Here is a 14,214-nt window from a genome sequence, read left to right on the forward strand (position 1 = left end):
TGTGAAGTGAAAAGTTCAGTGTTTGTAATAAATCAAGATCATTTGTTACGTCTGGCTGTACGACTATCCATAATACCGATTTCAGTGAAAAAGTCATCTGAATAAGGAGAGAAACATGCAAACACTGCTTACACATGATGGCACCCATTGACTGCAGATGAGATTGGTGAGCAAGAGATGTAGGATTTTTTTCAAATCGGTTCTGATAACGAAAAATAAAAACAGTCCAAATAATTTGTAAATATTTGTAAACTACCAACTACAATGTCTACAATGCATATATTATGTAACATTTTCCTGGTACAGACAAACTGTGAAATATTCCCATTTTGTCCTGAGAGATCCACAGACTACTACTAAGTGGCCCTCATGCCTGGTCTCAACGCGGCCATGTTCCCAAAACCAAATCACGGTCAAACAGTGTGGCATGTAAGAAACCATGTTTCACCAGTGGGCTCCCTAAGACAGAATCCAATAAAAGCTCCTCTTTGTCAGTTCGGATCATGGTGGGGGCCTTCAGTGACTAATAGCTTAGAGGCCCTGCTTATCAACTGCAGGATCAATCGTCAATTAGTGTTTGTCACTGCTGTAAGGCAGGGCTCACTGACAGTTGTCCGTGGTTGTATGACACTTCCAAATCAAAGCAGGAGACTATGCATATTCCAGGTGCCTTCCAATCAAGAACACAAATAAAGAAGTGAAGTCAATTAAAGCAGCAAATCTTATCGAAAAATGCTGCCTCGGGAGGTAACAAATCTTTTTAAAGAGTTTATTCACCAACTACCTCACCCAAATGTTTTATAAACTGCAATTTGCCTCATTTTAACACATCATTTCCCATCATGCTCTGGTAATTATGTTTAAATACAGCACAAAGTCTTATAATCTGAAGCACCAGCCAGCTAAAAAACATAAAACTCAAACAATGGAGCAATTAAATGGAACAAAACAGAGCGATTTTTCCTTTTCTTTGCTCAGTGTGGTAAAACGCTGTTGGCAGGCTCAGACAAAGATCATCTCGACCATTATAGGATCTCTTGCATCGGCTACATGATAGATGGTATCCATTTAACCAGCTGATAATATCCCATGAGAATCTCTATTACAACGTTACAAATGGAAGGAAATGGTCATCATATGATCCATTCTCTAAACCCAGGACCATCATCTCGCTTCATCAAAGAATATAAATGAACTGCAAAGTAAAAGGTGATTTTTTTTTTTTGTTGAGAGTGAAGATAGTTATGTCCATTTACGATTCACTGTGAATACATTGCAGGTCTCTACTGTTGTTGCCTTCAGCTTTCCTCTAACACTATAAACAAAACAAGGGGGAACATTGCAACAAATAAGTGTTATAATAATTATTAAATAACTGTTAAACTGTATTTTGCGCAAGGTAAAAGTACCATTACTAGGAGATACTTTTTTTAATGCATCATTAGATTATAGTCAACCACATTAAATATCTTCTTTTTTTTTCTGCCACATATTAATTTAATTTAAATTAATTTAGTTAGTAGTTAGATTATGGCAATAGTCATTACAATTAAGCACGTTATATAATTGTAATATTTATATTGACGTATTTTGTAACATTTACTGCATAAAATCTGCATTAAAATCAAACCACAAAACCAATTTAAGAGAGAAAATGTTGCGCTTTGATAGGCTTGAATTTACAGTTGTTTACAGAATTCATAAGCAGGGAAAATATGCCACATATTGTCAGCCCTTTCATATGTACAGCGCACATTGAGACACATAAAAGACTTCTAAAACCAAATAAATAAACAGAGAGACACTCTCCTACTGTGAATTAACAATCATTATATAACTCTAAACCTTGTCATCTCATTAAATCGTATGCCATCTGCAGCACACTTTTCAAAGTTCCTCACTTTTTCAGTTCCTGTGAGGTTTCTTAATTCTGGGACGAAATATTAGAACGCTAAGCCCAAGCAACACATTTTATGACAGGAGTTCCAATTTGCAACTAGTTCTGCACCAGTAAACAATATCCCATCCCATCTGCATTGCCACCGATAGATCAATGCCATGAGCCATAATAGCAGAAAAAAGTAATATTGCTCAAATATCCAGAGATCAGAAGATCAGTGGTGGTTGCATTTTCATATTTCATTTCAATGCATTTTTCATGCTTTCATTTTATATTTTATATCACTTCCACTGTAACCTTTTTGCGGTAATCATGCCAGGTACAATATACCACCAATGCATTATCAAATAAGTTTAATTGTATTGAAGGCAAAACATTCCCTTAAGCCTCAGCTACCTGTGATTTAAAGTCTTAAAGCTCAACCACATACAGTATTTTCAAGAGAGCAATTTTACAGTCACACATCAATGTCTTCAATATTTCATTGCTTCACAGTGGATCTCATGTTTGTTTACTCCCCTCATCTCAGTATTCAAATGGCAGTGTTACACGGCCACCCAAGGGTTTCATAAAGTCCGTTTTTTACTATCAGAGATGGATGCCACTCCCTTATGGAAAAACACATCATAGCCGGCACATGTTCTGCTTCTGCCCTAGGCTACTCTGAATCCCATTCATACACTTAATTATCCATCACGCTGGAGATTTCGATATTCCATTTGCAGCCATACAAGCTGCAAGTTGCTGAACCTAGAAAAAAAAAAAAAAAAAAAAACACTGTATGCATGCTACCACTTGTTATGCCTCTCACAAAGACACAGTATAATGCTTTCTATGGAATTATTAAACAAAAGATTTAACATAAATGTGACCTGTTAAATAGGCTTTATTCTAACAGATAAAAATCTTCTACTTTTGCTATCAAAGAGAATGGAAAAGTATATTTGCAGCCAAGGATATGCAACACCTCTGGCAACAGTATACTGTACATCTGCCAGCCATTGATTTTGAGTTAGAGATGTTAGTACACTGCATAGTGAATGCTATGAGATTCTATGCAGTTCCCTTGAGCAACATCTCCTCATCTAATATAAACCTGGCAACAGTGATATTTCCCTTTAGGAAAGTACCACACCAAAAATTGGCTTAGAAACTAGTATAATTTTTGTACAGTCATAAAAAAAGATAAAAAAAAAACAAATCCTCAAAAATATCTTCAAGCATAAAGTTGCCCGAAAAAAGAAAATTCAAGAAATGCTTCAGAAAACCTGAATGTTCAATTCATATGGATTAATTTCTTTTTTTATATACACTAATGCATGGAGGTTTTGATTAGTTTTTTTGTTTTGGATTTTCAGGGGATAGGCAGAATATTAAAAATATCCTATGTGTGTCCTAAAATAAACTGAAGTCTAGAATGAGTGTTTTTAAAAAGCATTTCACTACATGTCGTACTACGTATGTCTGTGTATGTGACGAATAAAATTTGAATTTGAATTTATGGATTATGAATTCATATTTGGTCAGAATCAGCAGTTTATAGAGTTAAGACTTAATGTTAGGTTTGTTCATTCCAAACATTACAAAACATTAATTAATGGAATGGAGTCGTGTGGATGAACTTTTAATTCTGACGGCACCCATTAACTGCAATGGATCTTTTGGTGAGCAAGTGATGTGATGCTATATTTCTCTACATCTGCTCTGATGAAGCAACAAACTACATCTACATCTTGGATGACCTGAGGTAGAGAAATATTTCAGCAAATTTGCACAAAATGTTTATATTTTGACTATTTCTCCAGACAAGCATCTACTGAAGAAGATGCCGCTTTGCGAATATTAGATTATTCCACACAAGCACTGCATCAACTGACATTTGTATACAAAAATCACCAAGAGATTCTTCACAAGCCATTTCAGTCTATGCTATTGCCAGTTTGCTGTGGTCAGCACAAAGCTGTAGGCTGACGTGGCAAAGTGCTTCGGCTGCAGCAAAAAAAACGCCGGCCTCTTAACTCTCCACAGCATTGTGCAGAAACAATGCATAGCAAATACAGTCCCTCTCTAAGGTGAAACGCGACACACAAATCATTGGCTGAAGTTTCATTGCCTACTACGCTACCATACTCTAAATCACGGTGTGTGTGCTTGCAAGCAGTCACAGGCGATAATAGCACCAGCCTATGAAAAAAATATGGAGCAGCTAGGAAACAGATTGTCAGTGCAGAGCTGCAAGTGTAGAAATGCTCTGTTATGACTTGGCGATCTCCCTGTCAGAGCCACCGACTGGTGCAAGAAAGACCAGCCAAGCTAAACACATGCTGCTTCCAGCTTTGATTTCGCTATTCAGCATTCAAAACCCTTCAGAAGTTGACAAACTCATATATGTTTAAAACAAAGTGCCAACAGAATAAAATAAAAAGACTTGTCTTTTGACACGTATAACACAAGGGCCTTTAATTGTTTTAGGCAGCTAGCGAACAATTTCTGCTGTAAGAAAAATCCTTCTATTATGCGTTCGTGAAACACTTCTGATAGTGATGCATTGATGTAATCGATTCTGCAACAGAACAAAATCTATCAATGACAACTTCGCCTTTGTGCAAATGCACTACAGCTACTAGTCAGAGGACTGTTAATGGACAGCTATGCCAAGTTGCAAGAACCACCCCTCAAGAAAACGCTTTCTTGGCTTAAATATTAAATTAAATATTAAAAAAAAAATTTAATGCAGAACAACAACAGTGGTTTTTCTAATTCTTCTTTGGTGTTAAAGTAAGTCCACCAAAACATAAGGATGCGAGAAGATGCGGATGATCTTTTCAAATCCTCATGAATTCCATGGCTCTGGGTAGGACTCTATAGGAGAATGAGGAAAAACGTCAACTGCCATTTACATTGCATTTGCATGCTTCATTGTGACTGCATTGGGAAAGCCATACTTCTTCAAATCACAAGAGGGTAAAAAGATCAGATACAGGATCTTCACAAATCCATCCAAGTAGAACTTGGTTTAAGACAAAAAAAGACCATTTATCAAGTCACCTTGTGTCTGTGATATTATTGTATCTCAAATCTATGCTTCACTGTATTTTCCTGTGACATAAAGTCACATTTCCCCTTTTTCTTTTGATAATAAACCCAGAGTCTTCAGATACTGTGAACTGCTGTATCACATAACATATTCAGCTTTGTGACTGTGTATGTTCCTCTCAAGTTAATGCCAGTTCCTCAATCCGCCAGTTATTCTGCGGAATAAGTTAAGCTGCAGAATAACTGGAGTGGTCTTTTTCGGTGTTAAACCTTCAAATCATGGGGATGTGAGAAGATCCGGGCAGATGATCTTCTCAAATCCTCGTGAACTGAAGGACTATGGGTTCGATACCAAGGAGAATGAGGAAAAAGGACAAGTACCTCACATCACAGGCAATCCAAAGGAAGCATGCATTCAAGATATCGCCATGAATATCACAGCTTTGTCACCAATGCGAGTTCCTCTCAAGTTATGCCAATTCCTCACTCCCCCAGTTATTCTTTAGAATATGTTTAGCTTCAGAATAACTGGAGTGCTCTTTTTCCTCAGTCTCTGGTGTTAAACCATAGTCCTTGAGGATGTGAGAAGATTGGAGCAGCTGATCTTCTCTAATCCTCAACATGTGAAGGACTCTCAGTTCAATACAACACCGAAAAAAGGAGATGAATTTACATCAAAGGCAATCACAATGATGCATACACTTAAGATACATTTTATACCTTTAGTGGTTTCATTTGCGTTTCTGGTTTAGCATGGTACAATTTCAAAGCTAATTTCTCAGATTTATCGCCATGTTATATAACTACCCACCATCATTTAACACCATAATATCAGCTAACTCAATGAAACATCTCAGAAAAAAAGACCTAAAAAACTGGAACCTCATCATCCTCGCTATAATGTTTATCAACAGTACCATGCCAACTACAACTCTTGCACCATTGAAAATATTGAATATTTTGTAATACCGATTTCCTAACACCATGGTGAAAAGGGAAACTATAACTGTACCAGTCAAAACCATTCAGCCCAAAGGTGAAAAAGAGACTGAAATGAAGAGTGTGCATATTACGAACAGAATTGTTTTGACATTCAAGCAGGCACAGATAAGTCAGGCATATGCAAAAAGCAAATAGCAAGTGGGAAATAAAAATGAATTGCTAATGTTACACCACAGAGCTCAGTCATTGTAGAGGCAGGAATAAAATTAAATTATATCTCCCCTGATCTCAAGAACAGATACAGTATTTCACTCTTACAGAACCTGCACTCCTTAGAAGAAAGGTGAAGGTGAACACCAAACTTTCTGCCTCTGCACTGAATTACAACACAAGCTATTGACAAAATGTACTCTAGAAAGTGCAAGTGCAGCTCAAGTCAAAAGACACCGTCTTCTTACTGTTGCTGTTTTTGCAATAGCAGAATAAAACGTGAATTTTCTAAATAAACTAAAAAAAAAAGAAAGAAGATGAGTGATCAGCCAGTGCACTTGCATTACAAGGGCTAATGTGATACAGCTAAAATCCAAATCCACATGAGGCTTAAAAATGCCACATGTCTGGGGGAGAAATTTATGTTCCTGACTCATCCAAACACTCGTGTAAATTTCCATAAATATGCCAGATAAACACTTATCACTTGCAATGAATCCTCTTGGAAATCCTAACACATTGCAGCAAGCCAGCAAACCCATCGTGCAGTGTGGCACCAGAAGCTACGTGAGCTCCTGATTGTCAACATAATAAAATAATAGCAGATTAGATCACTTAGCGTACCTTCTTCAATAAAAGCATTGTATTATGAATGGTATCGGAAAGAATTCCAAAGGGCAGTTAATCTCAAACATTGACATAAAAAAAAAAAAAAAGTATTTTTCCATTTTAAAGGCCATCATACAAATAAATACATTAGGAGCTGACAAGAATATTAAGTGAAACTAGCTAATGTTTGCCATTTCAGTTCACTTATTTATTTCATTCAAAGAGACTGATCAATTAAAACCACCGCAGCTGCAAAACACATGTCTTGGCGAGCAATTCTCTTAATTAGGTCTTGCAATTGTTATTAAAAAATTGTAAAAAATACAGGCTGCTAAAAAGAGAGGATATTTTAAATTGCTTAAACCTCATGTCTTTTTACTGTTGAACCATACCAGTAAGACATTTGCTCAAAGATGCTTTCATTAGATTGGGGAAGAGGAAAACAGCTTAATTTCATAATTTTCCCTATGCCAGACCTCTTCAGGGCGTTTCACACTTACACTTAACCCTGGGTTATTGCATTTTCAAACTTGTGTTAGCACTGCTTTCCTGAGTCACGAAACCTTTGTTCTTGGGTGGATGTTGCGTTGTTTAGCAACTGGCAACCCAATCAAGATCTGCTCCATTAAATATTCACAGCTTTCTACGGCTCTCAGAACTTTCACACGCTGTTTAGTCCCCATAACTGAGGGAAATGTTAAACATGTCAAACTGCGAAGGCAAACGCATTAACCGAAAACTACGAAGACGCCGTATTTTGCTGTTTATCTTACGAGGCTAAATCCAATCGGCGCCGATCTACTTGGCAACATTTGCACAGACGGACACGCCGTTATTAAAACGGGTCGCGTGCCGTACTTGTCCAATCAACGTTAGCTACCTCATAAATAGGCTATGCGAATAAAAACAGTAACCCGTACTTGTGAAATCTCGAAAGCTGACAACCCAGGATTAATTACTAACCCCGGATAAAGTATGAACAACAGTGTGAAACAAGGAACGACACAACCTAGGATTGCGTGCACAGAATAACGCTGGGTAAACAATTTCAAGTGTCAAAAGCCCGTTTCGGTCTTGTCAGAATTGAACGCCGTCGACATGGGTGTGTGTCCACGCGAGCTAACGTTACCTACACGGCGTTTTGAGCATCGCGACCGTACTCCTATTCAAAATTGCTTTTACTGTATCTTTTCTAACTGACTGCAGTGGCGCCCAAGTGTTCCGCTGTATTTACTTTAACGTAGCCAGGCGTTTAGTATAAACACCCAAATCCGTCCCGCTAAGCGAGTCTGTCCGTTGTCGTTGAGACCCACAAATAAACGCCACCGATCATAACTAGTCGTTTAAAGAGCGCCGTACGCAGCTGTCGAGCCTGCTTAGATATTCCATTCATGCGTGGTCCAAACATAAGCTGTGACAGCTTTGCAAAAGTGGGACTCTTACTTTTCTTGGATCACATTCTCCTTTATGGCACCCAGCGTGGGGTGACTGTTGCCCTGTTGTTGGAGTCTGCAGGTGGCCAGGTGCCTCTGGTGCTGATCCTTCAAGCACGCGTTCTCTTGACAAAGATCACACACTTGCTGTTCGAGCTCTTCAATCCGATTCTTCTGTTTCTCCAGCAACTCCTGTTGGGTTTCGATGATTTTATTGAGCTCTTTGAGGTACTCCGCCGCCTTGCTGGGGTTTTCGGTCGGGTTTTCCATGTCGATGTACGCGAAATGCCCGTCCATGGGGCAAATTCGATCCGCTGAGCTGGGTTTACAGCCGCTCCGCCATTGTTTATGTTTGCTGGTACTGCTGACTGCTGTCGGCGCTCAGTACTGAGTACTGAAGTTGCGCTCGAGCGCCTGTCCGCTGCAGCGCGCCGTCCAGAGGCTCTGCGCTGCGCCACAATAACTAACCCGCTCCGTGGATGGTAAATCCGTTTAACCCTTCAGTGGAAGGGCTGTGGAGGTAAGCGGTGCCTGCTGCGCTGGTAGGAGCTCTGTTTAGCGTGGTACGTTATCATGTATAAAAAGCAGTTACGACCCGCGGGGCGTTTGAAGATGCGTAAAAGGTCTTTAGGGGATGCCTTGCTGGTTTAGGCGGCCAAATGGTTCTCCCAACTAAATAAAACTTTGCTGAAAAAAAGACTGGGACCAGCGAGACCAGCTTGAGCTACAAGATTTTAATGCTACTGTATACCATATTGTGATACTGTAAACCCGTAATAAATCGACATGATATCAGAGGGCCGAAGCAGCTCGTGTGTACCCTTTAAACAAGATCGCTACTTAACCCACCCAAAGCACTGCTGCTACAGAATAGAGAAGCCAAAAAAGGAGTTGCATTTCCATGGGGTGACTCATTTTCACTGGCACACTGACAGTTAAATAATGCCTTGGCTCATTAAATCATAAATGCTTAAAATCCCAGCTATATTCAGTTTTTGCTGGTCATCTTTTGATTTTAAGACATGTATAAATTAGATGTAATGTATTCTATATGGAATTTTATTATATAATTTAAGCACACACACACACACATAAATATATTACATTGCATTTCTGTTTCAGTACAAGATATGACTTCAAATATAATCGTACACTTCATGCCAGCAGCTTTCTGTGACTCAGTCCCGCCAAGTGCCCTCTGGTGGCTGTGTTTGGCAATAACAGAATATGATTGCCCATTTAAGATTGATCTTTATGCCAGTTGGTGCAATGGTATAATGAAACTAAAACTTGATTTACTTGATTTATTTTTCAATTTGTCTGTGTGGTGATTGTCCCGTATAATTCATTACAGTTACAGTCGAGCATTGCTTGGTTGAGATGAATAAATAGTTACATGCCACCATCTGAGCGTTTCAAATGACAACGAAAGATTGAAATTGTTACATAAAAGAGAGAAATGGCTGAGCCTGGGGATCTAATTATAGCATGTGTCCAGTAGAATGCATAGCATATGCAAGCTGCCAAAAAAAGAGAGGGAGAAAAAAAACTGATTAGGGGAAATGTTTATCTTCCCAATTGTCATGACAGACAGCGCCGAGGCATATGCTGTTTGGTGCTCCGGTACCTGTGCATTGTGCTGCTAATGAGGGAGAGACACCAGATAATGTGCATAATTCACACTTTATCCTCTGTGATCACAAAGACGCTGTCTCCATCAAAGCTTCTGCAATGATGACAAGGATGGGCTGAGTTTTACTGTAAGACACTCTGCCTTCCTCAAAAACTAATGTATTTTTAGAAGCCTTTGCCTTCTCTCGATTCATTTTTTTCAAACTTTTAGATAGTTACTCTTTTTTTTTTTTTTTTTTTTTTTTTTTAGTCGATCGCTTTGCGGGTTGGAAAATTAAAGCTAGGTCAGGAAAGGTCGTTTGTTGTAAACGCAATGAAAATTATTCTTTGTAATTATGACCAATCGCCTTTGAGAAAGCACCTTCCAGTAATTAAAAGAATATATAAACTGTCCGGCTGAATCCCTCTGCATGCATTGATAACGTTACATAAGGTCATAAAGTGCCACCAGCCATAACAATGAGCTTAGGCTGCATTGATCCCGACACGGCTGAACCAGTGCTGACTTAAAGCAGCGTAATTTGTACTGCTGTAATGTCACAACACGGAACAGCAAAAAACAAAACATGCAAGACTTTATGCAAAAAAAGGAGAGAAAATATGTAAATGATCCACAACTGGGGGTTACACACTACAACTCTGTCACCCAGCAACTCCACAAACCATGTTTTGTCACAAAAACGCACATAGGAATTGGAACTGGAATGGGTTATTTGTTAGAAAATGGACATCGGGAAGAAATCAGCACTGCAAGCTGCTTGCAAAATGAATTTATTGCGTACAAACTTTTTTTTTTAAACCGTGTTGGTGCTGTGATTTATTATTTTTTTCCTTCCTGGGAACTCAACCCATGCCTTGCTCTTTCATTGGCTGTAGCTGGTCAAGGATGCCACATGATGATGCCGACCGGTCCAGATATCTGGCATGCTAAATATAAGTCTGGCGCATCAGTGAGCCTCTTTGATGCGTCTTTGAGTAGTTCACGCTTAAAGACTGACGAGCACTGATCACCCTGATCTTCCCCCCAAAACAGCCAACCTGTCAGTGAGCTTGTTAACTTGCAAATCAGGCTTAAAATCCTGTAGTGTGAACTAGGCTTTATGAGGCGACAAGGACGACAGACTTGCAGATCCATACGCAAGCTTATATTCAAAGACGTGATCACAAAAGGCAACAGAACACAAGAGCAGTCCAGAAAAAGAGGGTAAATCGTTGACGAACATAATCTAAAAGGGACAGGCAAAGAGAGAGTTCACATGCACAGCAATTTTTCAAGCAGCTGCAAACTGAGTGAGAATGGATATCCGAAAAACACAGTCAAGAATATAAACACAGCAAAACAGGCGAGACAAGACTAAACTGTGAAAACTAGAATCGGTTCCATAGCGTAGCTATACAATACTTGGCAATCTGAGCTCTTAGGAAAAGCTCTATAGCTTTTTAAAACGAAGCTGTCCTCTAAAGCTTTTTAAAACTCTATGATGAAAATGTGTTTGATGCTGTTTCAAGGCCTTTTTTATTTTCAGCATAGTGAATGTAAGCAACAGCTACATGCAATTCAATTTGAAAACAGGAATTATTTTTTCAACCTTGCTGTTGTGCTGTCTCAATCACTGAGAGGCAACACTGACTACTGCCTCTCTCAACGTCTGATGTTTTGAGTGAATTTCCTCTGTCTGATTCCAAACAGACTGTAGCCTGAAGGAAAGCTGTCGTCTAACCCCCTTCCATCTCTCTCCCTGTCTATACCCTCATCTTCTCAGCCTGAGCTCTTATGCCATCTTCTTCAGCTCTCTGAGTAATTTAAACTCAGCTAGAGTTCTCATTCTTAAACATTTCATTAGCATGACGTTCAGATGGATGCGCATTTACAAAGGCATCATGTGAGTGCACTTGTTTTGTGCCCGAGTACAAAAAACTTGCTTAATTGCATTTGATAACAAAAGTATTATTCTTCGGTGTTATTCTTGTGAATATCATTAAAGCTGATCGTATTCAAAAAGCTTTTACGGACCCGTCGCTTATCAATGCTACGTTTGCATCACGATTTTGTTTTTAAACGCTAAAAAAAATTACTAAACTTTTCTCTAGATTTATAAGTGGTGCTCAAAAGCACAGAAATAATCACCTTAAATGCAAACTGTTTTTACTTTATTTAAACAGCATTGATTTTTCCAAGTAATGGTGTGTATTTTTTCATACACAATGGCATTTCTAAAGTGCAGTGTCTATAGGGCATAATGATATGGGGCAACAGAAACTAAATGCAGCCGGTGCTCCTTTGTGAAACTGACAAAGCACTTCAGAATATCCTCATGACATTGCCAGGGAAAACTGCTTTTCTGCCAGTCATGTTTGACTCTTTCTGCACTGCACATTTAAATATTTACACCCATTCATTGTCTGTGGTGTGAAAAAGGAAAGCGTTTTTTAACTTTCAATTTTCTTCTCATAAGCCAGTGCTGTATGGCAGATGGGTCTGCAATGAATGCAGGCCAACAACATTAATCCAGCAATTTCTGAACCAGATAGATAATGCCATGCTTTTTATGGTCAAACTGAGATAAAATTACAGAAATTCAATATGTAATTTATGACATTTTCTTTTTTTAAATGTTTTTTTTATTGTTATTTTTTTTAAAATTAGCTTAGCTAAGGCTTGTAAGTCAACATCAAGCCAAAATTAATAAACTGATCCTATTTAAGTTGATCCTGTTTTATATATAATGACCGAATAACTCTTTGGTCATTTTGAATGCAATGTTACTGGTCTAATTGAATTGAACTTAGTGATCTATGCTAAGCTATGCTAAAATGGCTATCGCCAGACCCGGAGATCGGCAGAAAGGGTCCAAAAATACCTGTTATTCAGTTTAAATCAAATAATGTTGTTTGGGAAATGTTTTTTTTATTATCAGCTGAATTCCCAATACCCTTCAAATTTCACAAACTGAAATTGCTAATCGAAAATGTTGTCAATGAAAATATACATTTGAAAATGAGCAAAAAAGTTTTTACGCTCATGAGTTGTTCTTTTTAGCTATTCCAACAAGAACGGTAGCAATACACAGACACACGGATGTAGTATAGACAAGACTGGGTAAAGAAACACTTAAAAAAAAATACAACTTGCCGGCTCTCACACCAGGTCTGACATCAGGAACTCCGAGGCGACCCTCAGCTCTGTTACATGCCATGGCAATGGCTCCGTGGTCTCATTGGGCTCGGACTCTCTGTCAGCAGTGATTTCGGTTTTTTTTCGGGCTTTAGGTTTAGAGTAGGTCTGGTGTCATTTGCGAAATCCACAGTCAAAGAGTTGTATTAGACCAGTACACACTCAATGTAGGTGGCAAGGTTCTCTTGAGGACCATTCCCAGACAGCTGCACTCGTGTGGAGGTGTACAGTCCAGTTCAGAAACTGTCCGGGTAGTGAGTCAGGTTGGCGAGAAACACAAAATCTTCCATGTTGTCCTTGAGAGAGCGATCCCCTTGCTCCAGCAGGAGAACAAGGACGTTGGGATCATCCAAGAACAATTCAAAAATGAAAAACTGCCTGGGTCCGGTCTTCTGTCATGGTGTGGTGCGGAAAGGAATGCACAAAGATGAGTACAATAAACAATAATAATCCATTAATAATCCACGATGAAGTAATTCAAAAAGAAGGGTAACAATTCACACACACAGACACAAGTTTACATTTTTGTTAACCTGCATTGATAAAGTAGCGCAAACGTCTTGAAATGGAAACTCAGCTACTGTTTCTTCAGTGTTTTTTTTTTATCCAGGTCACGTTTTCCTGGACTTTATGCACCTGCAAAGCAACTACCACAGAGATGAAGTGCTATGTTAACGAATAGATCTCCAGATAAATTAGACCTCTCTGCCCTCCTTCACGATCGAATCAATTTCTGATGAATACAGTTAAGCCCCGTTCTACATATTTACTCTATTTCATTGCGAAATACATCAAATTACAGAAGTAAAATGGGATGCGAATGCCGTCATGTTGACTTTAAGTTTCTCTGTGTTGTTTATGACCTAATTGAATCCTCACTTAGACGATTACTCTACAGCAACCTGCCTAAACAGCTGTCAGACTCACATAACAGACTCACATCAATCCTGCTGGCACATTAGCATGTTACTGCAGTCTCTGCCTTTTTATGTGCATTGAATTCTTTAACAGTGAAAGACTCATTTGATGTGGAATGTAGAGAATTATTTAGAGACACTGATAGGATTTGCCTCATTTGAACCAAAATCATTTTAGAGTGTTTATGTTGCTTCTCTTATTTATCTATACAGTATGTTTCATCTTGCTGAAACAGCATCCTATGCAATACACATCTACATTGCAATACACATACAGACATTTCCAGTCCTTCTTTATTGAATGCAATGCAACCAGTTTTGCTCTGGCCATCTGCTGCTGTGCACAAATGCTCTCAAAGA

At 38.7% G+C, this 14,214-nt stretch overlaps 1 protein-coding gene across 1 annotated transcript in view; it reads right to left on the reverse strand.

Moving 5' to 3' along the window:
* The window catches only part of iqsec1b (IQ motif and Sec7 domain ArfGEF 1b), a 145,323-nt gene extending 136,750 nt beyond the window's left edge, over window positions 1–8,573 (reverse strand). Inside the window, 1 exon segment of the mRNA XM_043252102.1 lies at window positions 8,141–8,573. Within this exon segment, the coding sequence (XP_043108037.1) occupies window positions 8,141–8,427 (287 nt within the window). The 5' untranslated portion in view covers window positions 8,428–8,573.
* Window positions 8,574–14,214: the final 5,641 nt, after the last annotated feature.

The sequence above is a fragment of the Puntigrus tetrazona genome, chromosome 11 (assembly GCF_018831695.1).
Source record: "Puntigrus tetrazona isolate hp1 chromosome 11, ASM1883169v1, whole genome shotgun sequence".
Lineage (NCBI taxonomy): Eukaryota > Metazoa > Chordata > Actinopteri > Cypriniformes > Cyprinidae > Puntigrus > Puntigrus tetrazona.